We start from the raw sequence: 25,000 nt of genomic DNA, 5'->3' as shown, positions 1-25,000 counted from the left end.
CCATGGCCTCAGATTTGGAGGTGCTGATCCTCATTCCCGCTGCTTCACACTCGGCTGCGAACTGTTCCAGTGCGAGCTGGAGGCCCTCACCCGATGAAGCCAACAGAACCACATCAAAGCAGAGATGAGATTCTGAGGCCACCAAAGCGAAAGCCCTCCACCACTTGGCTGCGCCTAGAAATCCTGTCCATAAAAATTATGAACCGAACCGGAGACAAAGGGCAGCCCTGGCGGAGCCCATCACCCACCGGGAACGAGTCCGACTTATTGCCGGCAATGCGAACCAAGCTCTTACAACGGTTGTATAGGGATCGAATGGCCCGTAGCAATGGGCCAGACACCCCATACTCCCGCAACACCTCCCACAGGACACCCCGAGGGACACGGTCGAATGCCTTCTCCAAGTCCACAAAACACATGTAGACTGGTTGGGCAAACTCCCATGCACCCTCAAGTATCCTGGAGAGGATAAAGAGCTGGTCCAGTGTTCCGCGACCAGGACGAACACCGCATTGTTCCTCCTGTATCCGAGGTTCGACTAGCGGACGAACTCTCCTTTCCAGCACCCTGGCATAGACTTTTCCAGGGAGGCTGAGGAGTGTGATCCCCCTGTAGTTGGAACACACCCTCCGGTCCCCCTTCTTAAAGATGGGGACCACCACCCCGGTCTGCCAGTCCAGGGGTACTGCCCCTGATCTCCACGCAACATTGCAGAGACGTGTCAACCAGGACAGCCCTACAACGTCCAGAGCCTTCAGGAACTCGGGGCGGACCTCATCAACACCAGGGGCTCTGCCACCAAGGAGTTGTTTAACTGCCTCAGTGACCTCGCCCCCGGAAATTGGCGGGTCATTCCCCTCATCCCCAGACTCTGCTTCCTCCTCGGAAGACGTGTCAGTGGGATTATGGAGGTCCTCGAAGTATTCCTTCCACCGCCTGACAATTTTCTCAGTCGACGTCAGCAGCGTTCCGCCAGCACTATACACAGTGCAGGTAGAGCACCGCTTTCCCCTCCTGAGACGCCTGACGGTTTGCCAGAATCTCTTCGAGGCAGTCCGAAAGTCTTTTTCCATGGCCTCTCCGAACTCCTCCCACACCAGAGTTTTTGCTTCAGCCACTGCCCGAGCCGCACTCCGCTTGGCCTGTCGATACCTGTCAGCTGCCTCCGGAGTCCCACAGGCTAACCAAGCCCAATAGGACTCCTTCTTCAGCCTGGTGGCTCCCTTCACCTCTGGTGTCCACCATTTGGTTCGGGGATTACCACCACGGCAGGCACCAACCACCTTGCGGCCGCAGCTCAATGCAGCAGTTTCGGCAATGGAGACGCTGAACATGGTCCATTTGGACTCGATGTCCCCAGTCTCCCTTGGAATGCTGTTGAAGCTCTGCCGGAGGTGTGCGTTGAAGATCTCGCGGACTGGGGCCTCTGCTAGACGTTCCCAGCACACCCTCACTACGCGTTTAGGTGCACCGGGTCTGTCCAGCGTCACTTTTCAAACCCAACTCATAAAAATGATAAAAACTCATAAAATCAACAAGATGGTGATTAAAAACATTTTTTTTAAAGATGCAAGCCAGAGACATGAAACGGCAGACTTATAAACCTGTGTGGTTTCCAGAAGGGAGAGTAATAACAGATATACATATTGATAGAAATGTTGATTACGCCCCCTTCTAACACGTCTCTGGTTATTCAATGCAATTTTATTTACACAGCTCCAAATCACAACAAAAGTTGCCTCAAGGCCCTTTATATTGTACAGTAGATACAGAGAAAAAGCCAGCAATCATATGACCCCCTATGAGTAAGCACTATGGCGACAGTGGGAAGGAAAAACTCCCTTTTAACAGGAAGAAACCTCCGGCAGCACCAGGCTCAGGGAGGGGCGGGGCCATCTGCTGTGATTGGTTGGGGTGAGAGAAGGAAGACAGGATAAAGACATGCTGTGGAAGAGAGACAGAGGTTAATAACAGACGCGATTCAATGCAGAGAGGTCTGTTAACACATAGTGAGTGAGAAAGGTGACTGGAAAGGAAAAACTCAATGCATCATGGGAATCCCCGGCAGCCTACGTCTATTGCAGCATAACTAAGGGAGGATTCAGGGTCACCTGGTCCAGCCCTAACTATATGCTTTAGCAAAAAGGAAAGTTTTAAGCCTAATCTTAAAAGTAGAGATAGTGTCTGTCTCCTGAATCCAAACTGGAAGCTGGTTCCACAGAAGAGGGGCCTGAAAACTGAAGGCTCTGCCTCCCATTCTACTTTTAAATACTCTAGGAACAACAAGTAGGCCTGCAGAGCGAGAGCGAAGTGCTCTAATAGGGTGATATGGTACTACAAGGTCATTAAGATAAGATGGGGCCTGATTATTTAAGACCTTGTATGTGAGGAGCAGGATTTTGAATTCTGGATTCAACAGGAAGCCAATGAAGGGAAGCCAAAACAGGAGAAATCTGCTCTCTCTTTCTAGTCCCTGTCAGGACTCTTGCTGCAGCATTTTGGATCAGCTGAAGGCTTTTCAGGGAGTTTTTAGGACATCCTGATAATAATGAATTACAGTCGTCCAGCCTGGAAGTAATAAATGCATAAAGAGTGAGTTTTTTAGCGTCACTCTGAGACAGGATATTTCTAACTTTAGAGATGTTTGGTTATTATAACCAAAACTTCCTCAATGGTTTTAAAGGTTACTGTTGTGTGTGTGGCAAGGTGAGAAGGTGTTAAATGTATTCATCTTTTTATTAGACATATTTCACATTCATTGCACACCAACATCAATCATGAAAACAGACAGTCATGCACACACACATGCTTCCAACTAAGGGCTGTGACAGCAAATATTTGCCCACATGTGGGGGCAGCTTGTCGGTTGCGCCCAGAATAAACACACCAGTGTGGATGTGGAATAATAATGTGGCGCATTTTAGCAGCTGCTTGGTCACAGCTTGTTTACAGTGTTGGAGGGTTCTCTTAAGCACTAATTTGTCACTGTCAGCTTTCTCGCACTTTCTGTTCATTTTCTTTTTCTCTTAAAGTACGAAGGCCTAACTGGGAGCTCAGAGATGTGTTTTAATTCTATTTTGAGCATATTTGTGAGTAAACATGAACTCTACCCTAAGACCAGGGTGCATGCATTTTGTGGTTAATGAGTGTCTAGTAGTAGTGAGTTTACTGTGAGGGCTTGTGTGTGTTTTCCATATTTTTTTAAACCTAATATGTGTGTGCCACATATACCAAGGCTCAGGGATTGGCGCGGAGGTTAATACATATCCATCCTGGCTGGTTACACAGTTCAACTCTGTAATCAGCACCTGAGCAGTACACAACGCTGACAGCAGATTTACTACCCATGTGTGTGTTTCTGTCAGTAATCAGACTCGTGGCATTTTATTTCTTAAAAGGAGAATGTGGGTTATGTGCACAGTGGTGCGCATGCATGTGCTCGCATCTCCTGTCTGCATATGTTTGTGTTTTGTTGTTGAAAGATTTACACAGCAGTGTCTCACCTACCTCAGTCGTGTCTTGTCTTGTCCCAGTCTGCTTTCTTGCTAAGACTCGGCACACAGCATTCATCCTTACCTGATGTACTGTACACAGTGCAGCTCTGCAGTCTTCTGAGATGAAGCATGCAGAACTTGTTTTAACTAATAAAACTAAACAAATAAAGCCAGATAAAGCAAGACAGGACAATGAAGCGAACTTATTTGTACGTGTTAAATATTGTGCTGTACTCAATAGTCGGTACACACACGCAGACGCAAACACGCAAAATAAAAACTGCAAGGAAGTGTAATTTATGCACATATGTTCACGTCATGTGGAAAACAACGTCCCCTTCTATGTGGTGCTTGCACGATCTCGCCAAGTTTATGCTGGTTTCCTCTGGGAGCCGCTCCTTCGCCCGTCATCACAGTGCAGCTGATAGTTGAAGCAATCTTTCAAAAGTGGACACAAGGGCCAGACTTTGCATGTTTGTCCCTCTGGAGCCATTCATTTAAAAAATCCCATTAGCCACAAGAATCTTTGAAATTTTCCCAGTTTAGCCATCGTTTCCATCTTAGGAAGCACCTGTTTTACCACAGAACCAGAGGATAAATGTCAGAGGTTTTACTTTTTAATTTATATGCTTTTGATTATAATTTATAACTTTTAACTTAAAACGTCTTCAGAGCCTCTTTGTTTCAAGTAAAGCACGGTTTTGCACCATGTTGTGCCAGTGGTCAGATATCAGTTGCAGCTGCACAGTGCTGGGCAGGCCGAGGATTTCCCCTCTGATAACGCTAGGATGTGTAAATACAGGTTCAGACATTTAACATTCACTCTGTATGATTTATCCCCCTGAAATATAATGAATTTCATGAAAACTCCTTCACCCTTGGCTCAGCTCTTCCATGCCCACACCAATTTTTGTATTATTGCTGTTATTATTGTTATTTTTTGTGTTGTGTAAGTATTTACCATCACACCAAATGTTAGAATCACCAGTTAACCTGACAAGCAATCTTTGGACATGTTTGTCAGGTTAAACCCAACAACCTTGATGCGAGGCCACCAATGTGCCTCTGTGCTGCCCAACAACTTGATATATAGGCTAACTTGTGCTCTGTGCTTAACCTACTCTAGTTTTTAATACTTTTTCACCCCTTTACGTTGTACTCAAAGTGCACTGCAAGCTGCACTTACAGACATATTTTTAAAGCTCGTGCACACATGGAAACCTGTAAGGGTGCATAGGGAGGTCCTTCGGTTTTAGTCTCTTGCCCAAGGACACTTCAACATAAGGATGCAGAAATCTTGGTCCCCGATTGCACACTGGCTTCCCATTGTTCCTCATACAAAGGATAGCTTAAATGCAAAAAATGTGTTTCCTGATGGGGCTTAATAATGACAATCTTCCACTTTTCTGGCATAGTTGGATAATGTTTTGATTCTCTTTGATACAGTAACTAAGTCCAAAGGCAATATACTTGAAGAAAACCTCAAGGAAAATTGGTTTTGTCATACATTTTAAGAACATACATTTCAACTGGTGCACTATTTTTCTGAGGTGAAAGCCAGTCCACTCTTGACTTAAAAAGATGTTGCCTGTGTTTGTGGCATCTGTTTGTTGAGTTTTCTGACCGCTCATTCATGCAACATGTCTTCATCTGCATCTTGAAGAGTTTCTTGCATTTGTACATGCAATCACTTGCTAGACTCATTCTGTAGGCGTCCATAAGCATTTTTTCTACTTGCCTCGAATTCTACTTGCATGGTGTTGAAGGTTTGATTAATTATTTCCCCTTTTCTTTTTTGTTGAAGAAAATGGTCATTTTGATGAATATTTTTATGGATAATTGTCGTCTTTAAAAGGCTCAAATATGTCAAAAAAGCAAGCAGTTTTGTACTTTCAAATGACCGTATATCTCATAGCATTAAATTTAGTCATTTAATGTATTTCAGATTTTGATCATTGATATATGATATAACAAACACTCCTTGTTTATCTGTTGTCATCCATTTTTCTCTGTCTGAAGACAAATCAAGTCTCCTAACATCCAGAAGCAGACGGTGCCAGGCGAGATGAGGAAAGACGCCCTGATTGATGGACATCCCCACTCGTTATCACAGGTTTGATTATGTTCGTACGTTTATGTCAGTGTTATGTTTGGATTCTTTTTCATGTTTCCAACCAGCAGAGTTCAGTTTGGTTCATTCTCAGTTCATCTACCTGTTTTTGTTTCCCCTCTCACCACCAATTGCAAATGATGTCGATGAATTTCTTCTTCTTCTTAGCTGTGCTGTAGTCCCTCCATTCATAGATCTCAGAGTCTTAACCAGAAACAAAACTCAGTTCCATACCTAAAAACTGCATCATGGTGACTCACATGGGAATAGCAGCACACTGTGTCTAGTCAGACCTCATGATGTACCCTCTCTGATGTAATTTGTGTAGTTGCTTACCTGCTTAGACGTCAACAAGAGTGTTGACTCACTGTGTGAGTGCACACGTATACTTCTACTCGTCTGCAGGCTGAGGTGTTAATATACAGAGTGTAGCCATGCCAGGTTATCCCCAGGGGACGGATGAAGTAAAGTACATTTACCTTCCTGCCAAACAGACCAAGAGTCTCTCTCAGTCTGTTTTTCTGCTGAACTATTCTGCTATTTGTGTATTCTGGCAGCCAGCATTCAACTTCCTATTTCTGTATCTAAACAGTGTCTGTGAAACACACATTAGTATTGCTGGAAAGAGACATGACGTGCATGTCAGGTACAGGGACGTGGGACACGCTGAAGCGGACCTTACCTAGTGCGTCCTTAGTGCGAGTCTTTTTGAAGTTACACTAACAGCTGAACGAAGCGCCCTTGATTCAGGTGTAGCATATAAATACAGCTGCAAGCTTTGGGACAAACTTCCTTCTTTCATGTGCGAAAAATAAAACTTACTCCAAACTCCTTTGGTGGCCTTTCTCTATTTTTTGTAAACATCTTCATATTTTGAACTCTGTCGAGCTGCTTGGCTGTAGCAACAGTCCCCATGAATATACAGCACTTTACATTCAAATGACATCAATCGTTTTCTAGATTACAGCAAAGTATATTTGCGCTCCTCTTGAATGTCAGACAGGCCTCCAAGTGCTGCTGTTCGTCTTTTAACTCGTTCCAGTGGAGGTGACCACATCACTCTAACTCTTGTTGACCTTCAGTGTTTACCAGATTTTACTGCTTGTTTTCGAAGCTTACACGGTCATTCGCCTTTATGTTTGTGATCTCTTTTACTCTCCTCGGCTCTTTGAGGTTCTTTAAAAAGCCCTTTCTGAAAATCTCTGATTCGTATTTTTTTTTAAATATTATTATTATTATAGCATATTATTAGCAGTGTTATCATTAGTATCATTTATCCTGAATACAATATAACCATCACATTTTTGTTGACTACATCATTTAATGTTTGGGATGGCACTAAATGTGGCAGACGCTCAGATATGTCAATTGGGAGAGATTGGAGAAGAAGCATCTTGGATAAGAAGCTTTGAGAAAGGCCTCGGGTCTGCAAAATTTTGTTATTTCCATTTATTTTTGTAGTTATTGAATATATTAAAAAATACTGAGCAAAGGAAATGTTTGTCTTCAAGCAGATACATGCAATCAGACTGAAATCCCTGTTTATTGTCATTGATCTGTGATGCTCCACCCTCCTGGTTTCCTGTGCTATTCTTTTCTGTTTCCTCTGGCAAGAGCCTCAGTCGGTCTTCAGAGCAACTGGCTGCACCTGAGAGGTGGGCGTGGCCAAGAGAAGGAAAAAAAAGCAGCTCTTTCCAGCTGCTCTCATTCTTAATAAGTAATCTGAGCCAGATGTTCTGCATAACAATATACAGAACAGTTTTCACAGGACTACATGATTCCACCACAGCATTGCACTTGGGCTGAGCTTTGGTTCATCGTCCTGTTGCATTCATGTCACATTTGACTCTAGAATGCTTTCGTGTACAGACAAGTTCACGATTAACTCCATAACTGCAAAGTGCTCAGGTCCTGTAGCTGTAAAGCCCAAATCATCATCCCTCCTGAGGTTGTTGCAGAGGTTGTGTAGTTTGTTTGGTTGGTAATGTGCATACCTATAGGAAGTAGTATGTTCTTTTAGAGAGAAGAGGCCTTCTCCTGACAGCCCTTCCAAACAAGCCATACTTGTCTGGGATGGAGCTCTTAGGTTTAATGCAATTATTCTGAGACTCTGTTTACAGTCTGACCTTGGGGTGAATTTGCTGGGACGCCCACTACTGGGAAGATTATGGGATTGTGTTAGGATGAACCAGAACGCTCCAGACCATTAAACTTCTGCTTTTACAAAGATATGTTACACCTAGACTATAAAAGCTGCTGCTACTCACCTTCTTAATTCTGTGGGTGTACTTAGTTTTCCACAGCACTACATGGTGTCCTGTGAAAGCTCTTTTTTTCACTGGACTGTAATTCCTTTTGTGCTGACATCTTACATAACATTCTTGCATACTTTCACTTATCCATGCGTGCTTTATAACGTTAACTCCTTTCATGTCTCAACACAGATTTTTAGCCGTGCCAGCGGCATGGCTCTAAAGCTTTCTCGGTTAATCTTGATATTTAGAGAACTATTCAGTGGATTGCCATGAAACTCGATACAGACATCCACTATACTTAGTGCTTAAACCCTAACTTTGATGATCTACCAGCTTCTTCCACAACAAACTTTTGCATCTTTTTAACATTTGCGGTTCAAAGTTAAATGTTCACTGGATGAAATCTCATGAATTTGGCACACATTTGTCTCCTCAAGATGATTTTAATCATGTTGGTAACTCCTTCAGCAAAACCTCAATTCTAATACACTTCATTGAAAACATTCCCATCAACCTATTTCTGGGCATTAATAACTGTTACTATGTCATTAACCTAGAAGGACAATCATGGCAAACAATAGTGCGGTTACAAACGAGCATGCTAGCTTTGACAGTCTTGATTATGCCAAAGCTAACATGTAGTCCAAAACAATGTTGTGCTTAAGCTTTGAGGATATAGTCTCACTGAACCACAAAGGCGGCTGTAGAGTCTTAGACTTGTTTTAAAATGAACATAAAATTCACACAAACTCCATTAGAACAGTTTATAATATAGATATTTCTGTCTCCAGACCGTCTGACGTCAAAGACTCCTTTGATCCTTATGAGTTATTGCAAAATCCACTTTAACAGTGATTTCACATGTGCACCACATTTTAGTCAATTCGATTGCGCAGTTAAGTTGAAGAAAAACGTTTCCCCATTTTTGGGGCAGGTTTCAGAAGAAATTTATCACTTGGACATCAATCCAACATGAATAAGACTTAAGTTTCTTAGACGTCAGCTAATAGACAGCAATTTAATGTAATACATTTTGAGGTAAATATAGGAGGAATTTGTTAAAAATGCAACAAAGGCATACCAATAAAACATTGAAATGTTGAAGTCAGGTTACATTAGATCAAATATTCACTGGCTATGGAGACACAACATACAATCTGTATATCCGGTCGTTAAGTGATGATGTGACGAATCCTACTTCCGGGTCTAAAGTAGTCTGCGTTTAATATGGCTTTTGTGTTGTTAACATGTTTAATGTTTTGTATTTTCTTCTATTTGATCTCAAAAAGCTCCTAAAACAGTCAGTGATCACTGTTGACCTCCCTCAGCTTTTATTACCGCTAATCATTTATTTAAGCTCAGTTTTTAAAACCTTAGGATGTAACTACAGCCCAGCCCATGCAGCAGTATATGAATGACTAACCTCGTATTGTTCTCCTGGCTGAAGTTTGGTCCTTTTACAGCATCCTGCCATGCGATTACATTTGTTCCTGACCACCGAGAACACTCACGTTAACTTTTATCGAGTGGAAAAAAGTAGCTTGTTTATATTATGCTAACATAGCTGTGTCGCTAGCGGTCACGTAGCACATCATTATATACCAGCTAGCCCAACTTCAGTAACCCTACAAACGTCACTGCTGTTTAGTTTTCTGTCTTCATTTATGCTGGAAGTGATAGCAGAGCTGTACGTTTTAATTTGTTTCCAAAACCCCGGCAGTCAGGACATGCTATATTGTATTTAGATAGAAGCTAGCGAGCTAACTCCCTGCTAACTTCTAACTCCGTTAAATGTCATAAATTCCGTTTTCACGGATGCCTGGATGTTAAACTCAGTTGTTACACCTGGTAGAGCAGAACGCTGATCATTTTATTAAAGATGAAAGACTTTAGACAGTTTTTCAACTCTCAGTAATGCCACAGTGATCGTTTGATATATGGACCTGCAGCGGAGTTTAGGCCCAGACACGGCTAGTGACGTCAGACATTATGACCGGATTGTGTCTGCTCAGCGGTGAGGCTGGTTGTGGCCTCTTCCTTTCTCTTTCCACTGCTCTCTGTCTCTCTCTTATCTCTGGCTCCATCAGGAACACAGCACGCTCCAAGGGTAAACACACACAAACAAACTCTCCCAATCTTGCCAGAAGAGTTTATGTGGGATGGAGCGATAACATCTCTTTGCTCCATTGTCTCCATCGCGCCACGCTGCACTTAACAAACACAGAGAAAACACATCGGAAGTATTCTCCTCAAACCTTCACACCGGCCTTTTATTTCTCTTTTATCTGTAACTGAGAGGCATCAGCAACCCTCGGTGCTCACCTGTTTTTGAAAGTGAATTATAGCAAGGAAGGTTTCTTCTTTTTGTGTTTTTTGTTTTGTTTTTTGATTTAGGGGGAAATGTGAAGAAAAAAAAGATTGTTCCCAGAGTCTGTAAACTGGACCTAAATTACTTATGAGATGTCTGGCCCTGCACACATATTTAGCATATTTTAAATTATGAAACACAACAGTTCATAAAGACTGAGACAGATGTCTGATCATAGGTGCACAGCTGCTGGAAATGTGCATTCTCTCACTCTCCGCTCGTTTATGTAAGTGATCGTAATCCCTTCATCAAGCCAGAACAGACCAGAGCCATAATGATCCTTCCTGGGGGAATTAGGTGATGATTGTTGCTGCAGAGGCAATTATCTTTACTTTTCTCCCCGTTCTCTGTGCTTTTGTATCTTCTTGCCCTATTTTTCCCCATTCTTTGTAGTCTTGAAAGCCAGCGATATTATCGTGTTACTAATAAAACTTAAAGCAAACATGTATGCACAGACACATTTATAGTGCACATTCATACAGGGGCAGACACAGCTTTCTGGTTAGGTTACACTCAGGGGTCCAGCAGTGGCAGCCCCATCTCAGTGGGGTGTGTGTGTGCGTGTTTCTGTCTGTTGGGTGGGGTCAGACCAGTACTTGTTGATTCTGGTGCATCGAGTTACTGCTTGTCTGTCACATCCAATTACAGTTTCGGACCGTTGACGCACTCGGCCTGGCTCTGTGTGTGCGTGTGGGTGTTTGTCGCTCACCTCCAGCTGTGCCATGCCGACGTAACGTGCCACAAGTATCCACTTGTGATTCGGATGGCTTGGCAATGTTTTCATCACACTTACGGATAATCCTGTTGCTGCAGTTTTAGTCTGCACCACTGACTCGCTCAGTGAGTTAGCCTCCTGCACTGATGGGCTGATAATTGTACCAACCTTATACTTATTTCCTCTTCTTTAGTATTTATTGGAGGCACTTAATAAGCTATTCATGTGCAACTTGTGTGTTCCTGGCGCTGTCTCATAAAATGACTTTCACTACATGTGTGGAATCCATCACAAGCGATTTCTCTTGTAATACAAAATATTTTCTAGATCCCTGTCAGACATGAGACATGTGCACATTTACAGGGCAGCTAAAGCTGGCTGATGCCACTCTTTCAAAGATTATATTCACTTTCACAAACATGTAGCATCTATTTCTGAGATGAAATATCATTTTAACAGCAGTCAGCCAGACTTATTCTCACGTTTCCTAGAGAGCGTCCGGCCATCCCTATTACTCAACAGTGCTTATTGCTTTTCACATACCTCGTTCACATTTATATTTTACATGTAGATGTAAGGCATGAGTATATCAGGTTTGTGACACTTTTGTTGCTCCTTATGGACAGATTTTGTAGCGTGTTGCCATTAATTGTTCTTTCTTACATACCCTTCTTATTGTCATCTTGTGTCACTGTGACTCTACAGAGAATTATGGGACTATATGTTTCCGTAATAGTTAAAGGCTCATTGTTTGATATGAGTTCAAACCAGAATTTGATTGTAATTCTATAATTCAGATCTGGGGTTTAGTGTGAAGTTTATAAGTTTGCTTTATCAGTTCATTAGTTTAACCATTTAAAATCACTGGAAACTGTTTCCTCGTCCACGTGTCCACAAAGCTTCTGTAGTGCTCCCAGAAAAGTGTGAACGTGTGAACTAGAAAGTGAGTCAACGCTTTCGGTGCTGCAGAGAAAGTTGACAAAAAAAGAAAGGTGGCGAGATGGAGAATCAGAGGGTTTATTATTTCTGTCCAGTGTTTTCTTTCACAGTTCCATCAACCAGGGTGGAAGCGGATCCTTTTCTTCCACTCACCATAGGTGTGAAAGGCCACACACAAACTGCATGTAAATGCACACAGTCTACTCCACACCTACAGATTCTCACACTCACATGGATGGCAGCAAAGGTCACAGCACTTAGAAACTCTTTCTGCCCTACTTCTCTCTCTCTTGTGTCTCGGCTGTGTCTAATTCTTCATGTGGGAAGTCTGTTTGCTTCTCTAGCTGCAGGATTTGTTTTTCTTTTCTTTCATTTCTGATTTAGCTAGAATGATTTTTTTTTTGCAAAGGACCAAACAGTGCAGTGTGAATGCAGATGATTTGTGCACCAAATCGTTTGAACATTTAAGAACAAACTATACTGAAAAAACATTCATCTTCCTGCTTTTTGCTGCTTTGCTTCCAAAACCCCTCCCCTTAAATCTTCATGCCCCTAGCTTCCTCTTTTGGCTTCCCAGGATGCCATGCGGGACACAGCTGAGCGGATCATGGAGCTGGAGAGGGCACTGAGAGAAAGCATGAACACCTCTGCACATAGGGAGGCTCTCTGGGCACAGGAGGAGGCTGCCCGGGTTCAGGCCCAGAGACAGGTTTACCCGGCGTAGCGCACGCGTATCGGGCGCCATACCACCATATACATTTACTCGCACGCATGCACACAGATAGTCTCGAGGCTCTCCACACAGGTTTCCTTGTGTACCTTTTAAACTCTGTGATCAGTTGATCAGATCATTCAGGACTTCAGGACCACTGCAAAAAACAAAACTTAACTGCGCCTCCATGTGGTTCAAAATGTAGCTGCAGGCAGACCATTATATCATTATTACCAAATGGGTAGTTGCCTTTTGTTTCCTCTCTGTTATTGCTTTTTCTTCTTAATTTACTTTTGATTCTCTAAACACTCTTTTGTTTATTTTATTCTTCTTGACTGAAATTTCAAACCAAAAAAAAGGAGAAAAAATTCCAGTGGCCTCCTTTCGTTTTTTCTTGTTAACTTTGCATCTTTGAAAATGTAAGCATACGTTTGAGATGTTGTGAGTTTATGTCTCTGTAAGCAGAGTGACTGACAAAGCTGGAGACTTGATGGAGCACAGGTTGCCCCTTTTAACCACATGTCCTGCTTATCTGGCTGCCTTTCTGGCTGCCTGCTGGTCCGTCTACAACTTTGAGCAGGCCCCAAAAAAGTTTACGTGTGTGTGTGTGTGTGTGTGTGTGTGTGTGTGTGTGTGTGTGTGTGTGTGTGTGTGTGTGTGTGTGTACGTAGGTGTGTCTGCGGTGGGAAAGAGAAACAAGGCAAGGGAGTGTGTTTCCTCTCGGTGTGAGCATGCATTTGAATGAGAATGACCTCGCATTACTTACGAGTGCCACAAGTAACATGAGAGCAATCGGCGGTTAAAACAAGAACCAACATTTTGAGGCAGAATGGCGGCTATATTGCCTCAAACACACACGTGTGCTTCCTGGGAGAGTTTAAAAGATGAAGAGAGGCCGGAGCAGCAAAGTAAGGGAAGGTCAAACTCAGTTTAGAAAATTTTGCGAGCGCCAACGCTAACTGCGGCTTGTTTTTTTTTGTTTTTTTTCTCCCTTCTTTTCACAATTTCTGTACTTTTGCACGCTTGACTTGCATTCAGCATGGATACTGTGTTTATCAAACAATATTCTGATTCACTGCAAAGTCAGAAAAGTATATTTATGTCTGAGGGACTTTTTGCACGCATAGAAGTAAATGATTCAGCTGTGACCTGAGATTACCCAAAGATTCAGGAAAAGCCTTTTCTAGCTGATGACACATTAACATTCATTGACCCCACGAGCCATAGTCACAAGCCTTTATTATAAGTCAATCCAAACCCTACGCATAGAAAACATACCGAGCCAGCGTGTGGTCATACTAGCGACTGAACTTGACACGAGCTGAACTAGAATGGAGTTACAGCCACACTGTTGACACAAGGAAAGCTGCCCGAGTGCTCAAGGTGCTCAGTCACCGATGCTCACTGTTCGCTGTCAAAGGAGTGAGCTTTGTCAGCCAAAATAACGTTACCACATAAGACGGGAGCGGTTCAGCATGCCATCATTTTAAAACTAGACAGTTGTCAGTCAATCACCAGTCTTGCCTCGGAGACTGGAAAAGAGTGCGTGGAGCGACTTAGAGAGGAACCAGTTCCTTTGAAACATCACCTGACTCTGGCACTGCTTCAGCCCGCCCTGCCAAACTCACATTCTCACCCCTCCTCTCCTCACTCTTTGCTTGATTTTCTTCTTTCTTCTCCCCTCTGTCCCAGAGTAATCAGTCTCATGATGTGTAATGCGCTGAAAGTCTTCCATCAGCCTGACCTGCTGAAATGGAGCATGGGTAATGCCCTGGGTCACTTTTTTTCACACCCTTGTTTTCTAAGTCTCTCACTCCCTCTGCCTCTCGTCTTTCTCATACAATCATCTCTGCTGTCCAGCCACTGTCCCGAGCCTTGCGTGTTCCCATCTGCCTTCTTAAGTTGTCTCACGCAATTATCTCCGCGCTCTCTCTCTCTCTTGTTCTTGATTTCTGCTGTTTTGCTCTCCCCTCTGTGGCGTTTGAACTAGGCCTTTGAACCAGCAACACAACGCAAACGGACAAGAGGGATTTGGCCCTTACCTCTGAGCCCTCAATCAGCTTATCAACTAAAGGGGCTTTGGGCCAGCCTTAGAAGGCCTTAGCCTGGCTGGGGGGCTTTGCCTTGAAGTTGAGCTAAATTAGCACGCACAGGCTCACTGCTAAGCTGATTAGGTCCCTAATTTCACTAAAATGCATTGTATTCCTTATTAATGATGTGATTGTGAAGTGAGGGCTAGCCTGGGTGGTGGACTAATAAGGGACTGGGAAGGGAAAAGTTGGTGCATGAGGGTTGATAGGCATGTGGTGGGTGTAAGTGGAGCTGTGTGTGTGACCCTTGGCTTTCAAGAAGAAAAGATTGGCTTTGTATGCACTCGATCCTGGAATCAAACAGTGGATATTAAAATGGTGTAAGTTTGGAGACGTGCATATTTTGACGTTGCTCGGTCTATTAACAGCTAGAAACTACTGAGGTCAATTGTTCTTGGCAGAGCTATGGGGTGTATTTTATTGAATATATTGAATATTTTGTTACATTTTGAAGAAGTTTTGACTGAAAGTCGTCATTTTCCAACCGTACTGTTTAAGTTTCAGCGCTCCGCACTCCCTTTGCTTTTTTTCTTCTCGTATTCAGCGTGTGATATTCATGAAGAGTGAGCACGTAAGCTGACATCTGTGAAACACACCTAGAAAACTGGAGGAGATGGAAACTGTCCTGAAAATGTGTGAACCATTTGGCTCCTTCATAAAAGAGGCCCATTCCTTTCTCTCATGTCCTACCCCATGCAGTGGTTTTCCCCAATAATCCTTTTCTCTGCATTTTTCTTTCTCCTTTTTTTCTTCCAAACTTTAGATTTTTTTTACCCTGTATCACAAATTAGCAGCTCATCAAAAGTAAACAATAATAAATGTATGTTCCTGTTGTTTTACATTTACATCTGTACATGCTTGAGTAATACTGCATCCTATTGTGAAGTGCTAGCTGTTAGACAATTAGACACTTCCTGTCTAATGACGCCCTGAGGTCATATCCTGTCAGACACACATGTGTGTGCAGATACAGAGGATGCAGTCAAGAGGTTGATCATTATCCTCAGCTCTAAAGCACAACTGCACTTGAGAATATGATAAGTGAAAGGCGAGGGTTGAGAGGAGAGGGTCAGAACAATCACTCAGCTAACCTGTGACCCCGAGTAATTTCTCCTGCTCCTAAATGTCAGCTGGCCATTGATTTTCAATGTTTAGGCTGTCATTTTATGTCATCTTTTAGCAATCCAACACACGTTCTTGACACACACACAGACAGCAGATAACTTGTCCTATATCAAATTACTTTAGCATGCTCACTTCTGTGTGTGAGTGTGCATGCATAAGTGCAGAATAGACATGTTTCTTTGTATTATTATAAACTTATCTTATAATTAAGAACGGATCAATGTGGGTCCTCTAGTGTGTTTATACCACCTTCCTTCTTTGTCTTCCACTGAATAGCTGGAGGAGCTGATGGGAGCTTTGGAGAAGACGCGCCAGGAGCTGGACGCCACAAAACTGCGTCTGTCCTCCACTCAGCAGTCGCTGCATGAAAGAGACGGACATCTGAACAGTCTGCGACAGGAGAGACGAAAGCAGCTGGAGGAGATTCTGGAGATGAAGTGAGTGTCGCAGTCACCTACATGTCTACATATACCGCACTCACTTTCAGTTACATTAGGTAGCTTTTAGTTGAAGTTTAACTGAATTGAGTACAGCTGTCGGCCCAAACATCTGTCTTTACAAAGTGGTTAGTGTTGTGGTTTAGGTCACAATATTAGAAACGTGCCATTTTCATGTGCTTATTGTTTAGGTTAAAGTTAAAGGCAACGTTCTTGCAGTGCAAGATGTGTAGTAAAATGAGTAGCACTGGATATTTTAGTAATAAGATGCTAACAGAGGGGTAAAAATTTGAGTCATGCTGTATTACTACTTTAGAAATACACCATGTTTTTAGGTAAGAAGTCACAGCACTGGACACCATGTTTAACATTATTTCCCTGAAACATCAGGACTGTGTGAATAATTTCAGTTGTAAGAAGTTAATTATCAAATGTTTTACTTTTTTAAAAATCATGTGATTTGATGCATCTGAGGCAGTTTGGGGTTCAGTATTGAGTCAGGGAACACATCAACATGCAGACTGGGAGAGTCTGGAATTAAACCACTGTCCTTTAACTTTCTAATCTTTGTTTTTGGCTCCATTACACTATTACATAAATGCCATTCAAATGTATCTCAAGTAGAAATTGTTGATCCCAAGTTAATGTTTTCAGTTACATAGTAATTTCTTAGTTATGCATTTTTAAAATTAAATTATTGCCCCAGTACCCCACGTGTTGACACGGAGCTACCATATCGACTGGTAGTGAGCGATTCTACACTTTTCTACTCAGTTTAAACACTTTCTTGCTACAAACCTCATTCACCCTTTCATACAAAAGCCCTTTTCTGTGCATAAGCACTAACTTAATGTTCACAAACACTATAATAAATGCATTCAGGGGAACTCTTGGTTAAGTATATTGTCCAAGGATACTTTGACATGCAAGTTGGAGGATCGAACCCCTGACCCTCCGATTGGTAGACGACCTGCTGTACCTCCTGAGCCACAGCTGCCTCCGAAGGGGGGGATAAAAGTACACTAAAAGTGTGAGTGCAAGTGACTGACAGCCCATAAAAGTAGATTTTCTTTTTTTGGCATGGTATGATGGGCACTGGCATGATTTACTCACTGTTTTATCAAGAACATTTGTAAAAATAGCAGCATTTTTTTCACTGCAGCTCATAAACCTGTGTCTAATATTGTATTAGGCACATTTATCTGCTCACCTGTTCACATATGCATTCGTGTTTGAGTGTGATATAGACATCAGCTCTGAGGTGTATTCTGAAGCAGGATCAGCCGTTGTCTAAAGGTGCCTCGTGAAAAGTTCAGTTTATTGAGGACAGGTGGTGTAGTCTTAGATTTGTGTGCAGCTCTTGCTTCGTGTGTCTTTGTGACACAGAGGGAGTTAGAGCAGAAGGAAGCTTAGGAGGAGGATGTGTAGAACTGTTTGCATTTCCATGTGTGAGTGTATGTCAGTGGTTGTGTATGGATGTGTGAGTGAGTTCAGTGATCTGCAAGTGGCTTGGCTACATGTGCGTTTGCTTTGAGCGCTCTGATTGAAGGAGCATGGAACCACATATCTGCTTGTCATGTGCTGCGGAGAAATGCCTTTAATGTCAGCTACTCAGTGCAGTACAAAAGAGAAGGCTGGCACATTCTGTATGTATTGAAAACACAATTGTTAAAGCCTACTGTGGCTTCAGCTCTTCAGACCACACATATCTGATGTACATATAGCTGTATAGGGTATTGCTGACTACTGACAGCAGGGTGCCCTTTGCCTGTCTATCTTCATACACACACACAAACACACACACTGCTGATACAAACCACCTTCCTGTCTGTTTCAATTTCCACCCTCCAAGCATTACTGGGAATGTTTATCAGTGGAAATGAATAACATATGATAAAGTCAGAAAGCGTGGTCTACGTACAGTATAGAAAAATGCTCAGCAAAGTAGCATGTGATTATTTTAGTGAGTTAGTGGTCCGGTAGCTTATATTGATTTTATTAGAAATATATCTGAGGAAGAAGGTTGTTGTGATGATTCGCTGACATGAACAACAAAAACAACAAAGTAGAACCTTCAGCTTTTGTTCAAGCCTGCATTGGTAAGACCTTTAGAAATGTGCCATTGATAAGGGGACATGAGAGGCATGAATGTGCATGTTTGTGTGTGTGGTCTGTTGTACACGGTTAAGTGTGTGTGTGCGTGAAGAGGTTAGAAGCAGGGGTTAGGGGTCACTGGTGATGAGGATTAAAGGACTGTTGAACTGCAAAGGGCAAAGCTTCGTGAGACTGACACACAGCTGAACAAGCTGCAAAGATACACTTGCAGAACGTACACACAGCCTCAGTGGAACTCGCATATAATCACTCACGTCTGCAGACATGCACATACTTACACAAACTGTGGCTTACTCCTTTAAAAGGGGCCATATTCCCAGAGCACAGCTCTGCTCCAAGTTAGCAGAGGGAAAGCTAAACAGGAAAGATAGAGCAATGAAAGAGAGGTAACAAGCGAGACACGTTAGGGGGAAAGCAGAAAACATTCGGGCAGAAAGAGGGAATGAGAGGGAGCAGAGAGTGGAATGGAGGGACTGCACATGCTGAAGCATTTCAAATCTTAAATCATGAGAGAAGTTTGATTGCATGCCAAGTTTCTCCTTCCCTCTGCTGTAATGTGGCATTTGTCAAGAAGACCAGCTGAAGCAAACCATGTGAGGCATGTCTCCAATGAATTGGAGAGCTTTCTGTGTGTGTCTTTAATGTGTGCATATATATGTGTGCGTGTGTGTGTCTGTGTGTGTGTGTGTGTGTGTAAGCCAGAGGGAGGTAGAGAACTCTTGGCTTTTCAACACTGTTAATGAAAGAGACAAGGAAGGAAAAAGCATTTTCAATACTCTCATTGCATTCTGGGTTTCCCTGTTCATCGTGTGTGTGTGTGTGTGTGTGTGTGTGTGTGTGTGTGTGTGTGTGTGTGTGTGTGTGTGTGTGTGTGTGTGTGTGTGTGTGTGAGAAAGAGAGAGGGAGGGAGAGCATTTTCATATTTGCCTTTTACAGATATAGCTATATAGCTGAATGCTTAATGCTTAAGAACACTGCAGGTCTCCTCTGTCACCCCACACCAGATTGAGTTTCCACCACACTGTACAATATTCACACACACATACAAACACTCACACTCACACAGATGGCCTCTGGAGGAGCTAGTCATTAAACAAGTCTTGGGTCATGGGGTATAGGTGCACAATAGAGAAATTATGTGTTTGGACATTTTGAATAGCTAGTCATTGAGATGTTTCCATAGTCTGAATAGGATAAAACTATATATGCCACAACATCGCAGTGGCTTACTGAACCTGATCCTTCTATAGACTTTGGGAATGTAGGTGATATTATCTCTGTTTACATTTCAGTGATGGAAACGACGATAGTGGAAAGAAAGGGGGGAAAAACAGTGGCAGCTTCGATGCAGAGTTGATAAAGCGGAACTTCTTTGGGGTAGCTAAGTGGCAAGTTGAAAAGTTAAGAGATGGAGGAAAAAATTACAAGACAGAATGAGGAAAAGAGGAAGTTGTATCATAGATTTAGGGAGGAAATAGTACATGATGGAGAATGATATGCTGGGCCAGGGATTGATGGAGGGACTGATGGATGTAGGGAGTGGTGGAAGAAAGAAAGGTGAAGCTGAACTATAGCTGTAAAGAGTTGGAAGAGCCATATGAAGAGCAGTTGTTGGAGTAAAATGACCAACTTTAGCACAACATATATCAGCAAATACCTGCATCACACTGAAACAAAGAACGCATACCTTTTAAATATTTTTACTTTTCATGTGGAGCATCCATCCATCCATCTTCATCCGCTTTGTCCGGGGCCGGGTCGCGGGGGCAGCAGCCTAAGCAGAGAGGTCCAGACCTCCCTCTCCCCAGCCACCTCCTCCAGCTTATCCGGGGGAATACCAAGGCGTTCCCAGGCCAGCCGAGAGATATAATCTCTCCAGCGTGTCCTGGGTCTGCCCCGGGGCCTCCTCCCAGTGGGACACGCCTGGAACACCTCACCCAGGAGGCGCCCAGGGGGCATCCTTGTCAGATGCCCGAACCACCTCAGCTGGCTCCTTTCGATGTGGAGCAGCAGCGGCTCTACTCTGAGCCCCTCCTGGATGGCCGAACTTCTCACCCTATCTCTAAGGGAGAGGCCAGCCACCCTTCGGAGGAAGCTCATTTCTGCCGCTTGTATCCGCGATCTCGTTCTTTCGGTCACTACCCACAGCTCGTGGCCATAGGTGAGGGTAGGGACGTAGATCGATCGGTAAATTGAGAGCTTCGCTTTTACACTCAGCTCCCTCTTCACCACGACGGACCGGTGCAGCATCCGCATTACTGCAGCCGCCGCACCAATCCGTCTGTCGATCTCCGGCTCCCTTCTCCCAAACTCGCGAACAAGACCCCGAGATACTTGAACTCCTCCACTTGGGGCAGGAACTCATCCCCGACCCGGAGTGGGCACTCCACCCTTTTCGGCTGAGAACCATGGCCTCAGATTTGGAGGTGCTGATCCTCATTCCCGCTGCTTCACACTCGGCTGCGAACTGTTCCAGTGCGAGCTGGAGGCCCCTCACCCGATGAAGCCAACAGAACCACATCAAAGCAGAGATGAGATTCTGAGGCCACCAAAGCGAAAGCCCTCCACCACTTGGCTGCGCCTAGAAATCCTGTCCATAAAAATTATGAACCGAACCGGAGACAAAGGGCAGCCCTGGCGGAGCCCATCACCCACCGGGACGAGTCCGACTTATTGCCGGCAATGCGAACCAAGCTCTTACAACGGTTGTATAGGGATCGAATGGCCCGTAGCAATGGGCCAGACACCCCATACTCCCGCAACACCTCCCACAGGACACCCCGAGGGACACGGTCGAATGCCTTCTCCAAGTCCACAAAACACATGTAGACTGGTTGGGCAAACTCCCATGCACCCTCAAGTATCCTCGAGAGGATAAAGAGCTGGTCCAGTGTTCCGCGACCAGGACGAAAACCGCATTGTTCCTCCTGTATCCGAGGTTCGACTAGCGGACGAACTCTCCTTTCCAGCACCCTGGCATAGACTTTCCCAGGGAGGCTGAGGAGTGTGATCCCCCTGTAGTTGGAACACACCCTCCGGTCCCCTTTCTTAAAGATGGGGACCACCACCCCAGGCCACAGGCACTGCCCCTGATCTCCACGCAACATTGCAGAGGCGTGTCAACCAGGACAGCCCTACAACGTCCAGAGCCTTCAGGAACTCGGGGCGGACCTCATCAACACCAGGGGCTCTGCCACCAAGGAGTTGCTTAACTGCCTCAGTGACCTCGCCCCCGGAAATTGGCGGGTCATTCCCCTCATCCCCAGACTCTGCTTCCTCCTCGGAAGACGTGTCAGTGGGATTAAGGAGGTCCTCGAAGTATTCCTTCCACCGCCTGACAATTTTCTCAGACGAAGTCAGCAGCGCTCCACCAGCACTATACACAGTGCAGGTAGAGCACCGCTTTCCCCTCCTGAGACGCCTGACGGTTTGCCAGAATCTCTTCGAGGCAGTCCGAAAGTCTTTTTCCATGGCCTCTCCGAACTCCTCCCACACCCGAGTTTTTGCTTCAGCCACTGCCCGAGCCGCACTCCGCTTGGCCTGTCGATACCTGTCAGCTGCCTCCGGAGTCCCACAGGATAACCAAGCCCGATAGGACTCCTTCTTCAGCCTGGTGGCTCCCTTCACCTCTGGTGTCCACCATTTGGTTCGGGGATTACCACCACAGCAGGCACCAACCACCTTGCGGCCGCAGCTCAATGCAGCAGTTTCGGCAATGGAGACGCTGAACATGGTCCATTTGGACTCAATGTCCCCAGTCTCCCTCGGAATGCTGTTGAAGCTCTGCCGGAGGTGTGCGTTGAAGATCTCGCGGACTGGGGCCTCTGCTAGACGTTCCCAGCACACCCTCACTACGCGTTTAGGTGCACCAGGTCTGTCCAGCGTCCTCCCCCGCCACCTGATCCAACTCACCACCAGGTGGTGATCAGTTGACAGCTCAGCCCTTCTCTTTACTCGAGTGTCCAGAACATATGGTCGCAGGTCTGGTGATACGATTACAAAATCGATCATCGACCTGCGGCCCAGAGCGTCCTGGTGCCACGTGCACTTATGGACACTCTTATTTTCAAACAAGGTGTTCGTTATGGCCAAACTGTGATTTGCACAGAAGTCCAGTAACAAAGCACCGCTCGGGTTCAGATCAGGGAGGCCGTTCCTCCCAATCAGACAACAGCCCCCAGACAACATAGCCCCTGGGATCCCTGGGTCACACAAACCCCTCCACCACGATAAGGAAGCGATTCATGGAGAGGTGGAGCATGTTTTCAAGTAATTGGCCACCAATTGTTTTTTTTTTTTTTTAAATAAATAAAGTCAGTATTTAGTTCAAAAGAGCTTTGATTTCCTTAGTAGTCTTATACAGTTTTGAAGACACTTGGCAGGCAGGTTCTTCCAAGCATCTTTTAGTACTTGCAGCAGTTTGTCATTGGTTTTTGTTTCCTAATGAACTTCCCAACAGACTCGCTAATGTTAATATCTCTGTCGGCGATCATATTATGTGCTTCTGTCATTGAAGATGGCTTTTTTATTACTTTGAATATTTGGCAAAAAATGTCTTAACTTACATTTACTCGAAGTGATCTCCTACTTCTTCCTGGTATTGCTTGATGGACACAAATCTAAACTACTAAAGTAAGATTAAATAGAAAGCTTTAAATGCAATGATTAAACACAGAGAAAATATACTCTGAATAGCTGTTTCTTTGTGACAGTAACTGCTATAAGAATCCAATTTAATAACTAAATGAACATATAAAGAGACGTTGTAAATATGACATTAATATAGCTGTCTGCTTTTTCTTCTTCTCTAAAAAGGTTCTAAATAACATGTTGGACAGAAAGGCTGAAAATAACAAACAAGATCCTTAAGCTTTTTATATCCTATTATACCCACATTTGTCCTTGACGCTTGAAAGCCTTCTGAACAGTTATCGTGTGAGATTATACAAAAGTAAATTCAGGTCAAATGCCACCACTCATTTCTTTTATCATGTCTTCACTCAAGTGCAAATGAAATATTCTACACAGTGGAAACATAGCAAGACCTCAATTACAACTCCAGATTACATTCTGTCACATATCCATCTGCTGCCCGCTTACAGTAACTCATGGCATAATGAAGCTTAGAGCAGTAGCGACGTTATGACTTCAAAATCCCCAATGTAGACATCCTGTCTGCATAGCACCATCGCCATGGTTACACTGACTAAACACACAGAGAGACCAGCTGTACTGGCAAGGTCATGTCCCTGCTCACTGATCTCTCGCAGGGACCTGGACACACACACGCGGGTTTTCACAAACTTAAAAACGAACACACAAATGAATGCAGCATGTGCACACACTCACACACACCTTTAGACTGAAAAGCCTCATTTACACGTTCATATCTTCAGCAAGCCAATATAGGCAATATTATGTTTTTGTGGTTTTTCTAAAAATTACATTCACATATACTGACATCATTTTGCTAATGACTCTGAGCTCACGGAAATATATGACGTCACAGCATTTTGTACACAAGAACTTGAAGTGGATGCTCACACCTATGCACCTTTGCACAGCCATATGCGCACAATTACCGCGTGGCGTTATAGCACCATTGTTGTGATAGGTAATGATGAGACATGGAGGGTCAGTGCCGTATGTGAATGGGATTCTCTGTGTTGCAGCGATGAGGAGGGGCTGACTCCACATCACCTTCCCCTCTCTGAGCAAGTTTGTATGCGCGCCGCCTCGTGGGATCTTCAGCCCATTCATCATGTCTGTCTATGCTCCTGTGCCCTCTGACACATGTGTTTACCTTCGACGTGTGTGTCAGCTGTTGAGCCTATAGGTGTCTTATTATGTCAAGGCCTAAGCAGGCTCCACCCAGCTCCTCCAACTCGTCCTTTGAGGTTTTGTCAATGGAGGACTTCATCACATGGAAATGCTTCCAAGTCGCTTGTTCGGTATAGTAAGGTAATGGAGACTTCTTTCTAGATCCTATAATGCGAGCCGCAAGGGTGGAAACAAATAGTCCAGAGATACATGTAAAGTTTGCTCACGCATTTAGGTTTTCAAGTTGGATACTGCTCGGCTCGGCTAACACTCTTAGAGTTTGAATACTATATTTAACACTAAATCTTTGTAGCCATTTTCTCCTGGACCCAAATCTGCTCATGCCACAAGTTGGGCTGTTTTAACATCAATTATGGTTATATTTTATCACTACTTATTAATATTTTACTGGTGCCTATAGTCAGATAGCGTGCTTGGCAAGCACCGACTTACCCATTAAATACGATTTGGAAGTTCTGCACAGTTTGTAAACCCTGGTTTGAGTTTTGCATGGCTGCTGCACAGATGTACACTCTCTGTAAGCGTCAGTGTGAGAACTGCTGGGCCGAGGTACCAGTGAGGTTTCAAGAACCATGGAGTGGCTATGAGAAGTGGCATTGTCTCCTTAAGTTAAAGCGTAAGTGAGATGAAGGCTCATAAAAGTGGTGATGAACTGTGACACTCTGAGGACGTCTGCTGAGGGTCGACAGTGGATATACGTGTTTTGTTAAACTGATAGAGATGGAAGAGTCTTTCCAAAGAAAGACGCAATTTTTGTCCTAATCTGATAAATGACATATTGAAGTTGGAGTGATTAGGA

The 25,000-nt window shown here is 44.0% G+C and overlaps 1 protein-coding gene across 4 annotated transcripts in view; it reads left to right on the top strand.

The window, feature by feature from the left end:
• LOC113013675 (ERC protein 2-like) overlaps positions 1-25,000 on the top strand; it is a 159,461-nt gene that overhangs the window by 69,034 nt on the left and 65,427 nt on the right. For 3 of the 4 annotated variants that reach the window (XR_003270851.1, XM_026154768.1, XM_026154767.1), the window contains 3 exons: positions 5,514-5,607; positions 12,438-12,590; positions 16,085-16,245. Coding sequence is in view for 3 of the 4 variants with exons in the window: in XM_026154768.1 (XP_026010553.1) it covers positions 5,514-5,607; positions 12,438-12,590; positions 16,085-16,245 (408 nt within the window). In the remaining variant the exon portion in view is untranslated. The remainder of the gene's footprint in view (positions 1-5,513; positions 5,608-12,437; positions 12,591-16,084; positions 16,246-25,000) is intronic. The other variant, XM_026154769.1, reaches the window with a different exon arrangement.

The sequence above is a fragment of the Astatotilapia calliptera genome, chromosome 20 (assembly GCF_900246225.1).
Source record: "Astatotilapia calliptera chromosome 20, fAstCal1.2, whole genome shotgun sequence".
NCBI classification, from domain to species: domain Eukaryota; kingdom Metazoa; phylum Chordata; class Actinopteri; order Cichliformes; family Cichlidae; genus Astatotilapia; species Astatotilapia calliptera.
Note: the sequence above shows the minus strand (reverse complement) of the source record. Positions and strands in the feature narration are given on the sequence as shown.